A 2334-nucleotide genomic window follows, 5' to 3' on the forward strand; every position below is an offset into this window, starting at 1 on the left:
GAGGCCAGGTCAGTGGCAGGACTGCCCCAGGAGGAGCTGGTGGGGCTGGGGCTGGTGCAGGAGGCCAGGTCAGTGGCAGGACTGCCCCAGGAGGAGCTGGTGGGGCTGGGGCTGGTGCAGGAGGCCAGGTCAGTGGCAGGACTGCCCCAGGAGGAGCTGGTGGGGCTGGGGCTGGTGCAGGAGGCCAGGTCAGTGGCAGGACTGCCCCAGGAGGAGCTGGTGGGGCTGGGGCTGGTGCAGGAGGCCAGGTCAGTGGCAGGACTGCCCCAGGAGGAGCTGGTGGGTGCCCGAGGAGGAGCTGGTGGGGCTGGTGGAGGAGGCCAGGTCAGTGGCAGGACTGCCCCAGGAAGAGCTGGTGGGGCTGGTGCTGCTGGAGCTGGGGATGGTGGAGCTGGTGCTGGCCACAGGGCTGTCGGCCTCCTCCCCAGCACCGTGGGAGCGCAGCAGCCTTCGGGCCTCCTCGCTGCACCGGCACACGATGGTGTTGATGATACCATGGACCAGTGGTGCTGCATGTTCCTCAAGGTACTCCTGCAACACCTGGACCATGTGCTGCTCATCCAGACCATAGAGGCACAGGGCGTGAAGGATGCAGCTCTCTGCACTGTTCGTCTCCCACCACCGGGCCCCAAAAATCGCCTCCAGCTGCTGGCGCAGCCAAGGCAGCACGGGGTTGAGGAGATACTGGTGACTTCGAAGAAGTTCTGCCCAGACCTCGGGCAGGAGGCCACCTCTGGTAGCCCCAGCATCTGTCCCTGCAGCCCCCTGCTCAGCTGGGGACAGTATCCCCTGTGGAGAAGAGGGAGGGGATGCCACAGGGGGATGGGGGCTGTTTTCGGCCAGGCCACCGGGACCTCTTCCTGCATGGCTGCTTGCATCTGCAGACTCTTCAGGGGATGTGATGACAAACTCCAGATAGTCATCTTCTTCCCGCACAGAAAACCTGAGAGTCTCTGTTGGTGTTCTGCAGAGCGGACACTCTGGTTTCACCCTTATCCAACGCAGGATGCAGCCCAGGCAGAACTGGTGGTGACAGGGCATAGTGTAAGCAGTGTCATCTCGAGCATCCTGGCAGATGGGGCAGCTCCACTCTGTCTCCATGGCCACCTTTGTGGTTCAAAGGGAGTTGGGGAGAAGCAAGGACAAGGAGCTGCTCCCCCTCGCTGGCGTCAGATGCTGCAAAATGGAGAGAGGCCACAGTCACTCACTGTCCCCAAGAGGGGAGGAAGAAATGCCCAGGCCCCTGGAGAAGGACACTCTCCCAGCTCCCTGAGCCCCATTGCCCACCCTACAGCCACCCCGGGGGGACGTGTCCCCCACAGCTCACCTCCGCTGCTGCAAGCGCGTCTTGCGGTGCCCGGCTGCCTGAACCAGGCAGGGCTGGGGAAACACAGGGAATGGCTCCTGAACCAGGCAGGGCCGGGGAAACACAGGGAATGGCTCCTGACCCAGGCAGGGCCGGAGAAACACAGGGAATGGCTCCTGACCCAGGCAGGGCCTGGGAAACACAGGGGATGGCTCCTGACCCAGGCAGGGCCAGGGAAACACAGGGAATGGCTCCTGACCCAGGCAGGGCCAGGGAAACACAGGGAATGGCTCCTGACCCAGGCAGGGCCGGGGAAACACAGGGAATGGCTCCTGACCCAGGCAGGGCCGGAGAAACACAGGGAATGGCTCCTGACCCAGGCAGGGCCTGGGAAACACAGGGGATGGCTCCTGACCCAGGCAGGGCCAGGGAAACACAGGGGATGGCTCCGGGACAGGTACCGAGAGCTGCTGATGGCAGCACCCAAAGCACCACCCAGCACCAGGAGAAACCTCGCTCCACACTCCAGACCTCGCAGCCAACGCTCGGCAGGAGTCCAGGCAGGAGCCAGGCTGGGCCAGGCTCTGCTGGCACCTGAAGATAAGCAGCGAGGGATGCAAGGTCACAGTCTGTCACCCGGTGACATCACCATCCACCACATGGTGACATCACAGTGGGTCGTCTGCCCCCACAGCTGCCCAGCATCAGCTGAAACTAGGGAGTCAAGGCTAGCGATGAGGGGCAACTTTTCCCCCATGACGACAGTCTGGCAATGGGACAGGCTGCCTCAGAGGTTTTTGCTGCCTCTGTGCTTGGGGGTTTCAAGCTTCACCTGGACAAAGCCGTGAGCGGCTGGGCTGACCCCTGGGGTGACCCTGCTTTTGGCAGGACTTTTTTCTAGAGTCCTCCCCAGGTCCCCTGCATCCACATCTCTTCTGTGATCTTACCCTGATCCTGTGAGAAGTACCAAGTTTAAGATGGTCATTGGCAAAGTCCATATCAGCAACTTTACAGGAAAAAAAAAAAAA

At 62.1% G+C, this 2334-nt stretch overlaps 1 protein-coding gene across 1 annotated transcript; it reads right to left on the bottom strand.

Annotated features, from left to right (window-relative positions):
- Positions 1–249: 249 nt before the first annotated feature.
- On the bottom strand, positions 250–2304 carry LOC114818652 (E3 ubiquitin-protein ligase Topors-like). Its single transcript, XM_029085427.1, has 2 exons — positions 2254–2304; positions 250–1107 (listed from the first exon to the last, which is right to left on the bottom strand). Exons 1-2 carry the CDS (start codon positions 2302–2304, stop codon positions 250–252), a joined length of 909 nt encoding a protein of 302 aa, XP_028941260.1.
- Positions 2305–2334: the final 30 nt, after the last annotated feature.

The sequence above is a fragment of the Antrostomus carolinensis genome, unplaced genomic scaffold (genome assembly GCF_000700745.2).
Source record: "Antrostomus carolinensis isolate BGI_N321 unplaced genomic scaffold, ASM70074v2 scaffold15026, whole genome shotgun sequence".
NCBI lineage: Eukaryota > Metazoa > Chordata > Aves > Caprimulgiformes > Caprimulgidae > Antrostomus > Antrostomus carolinensis.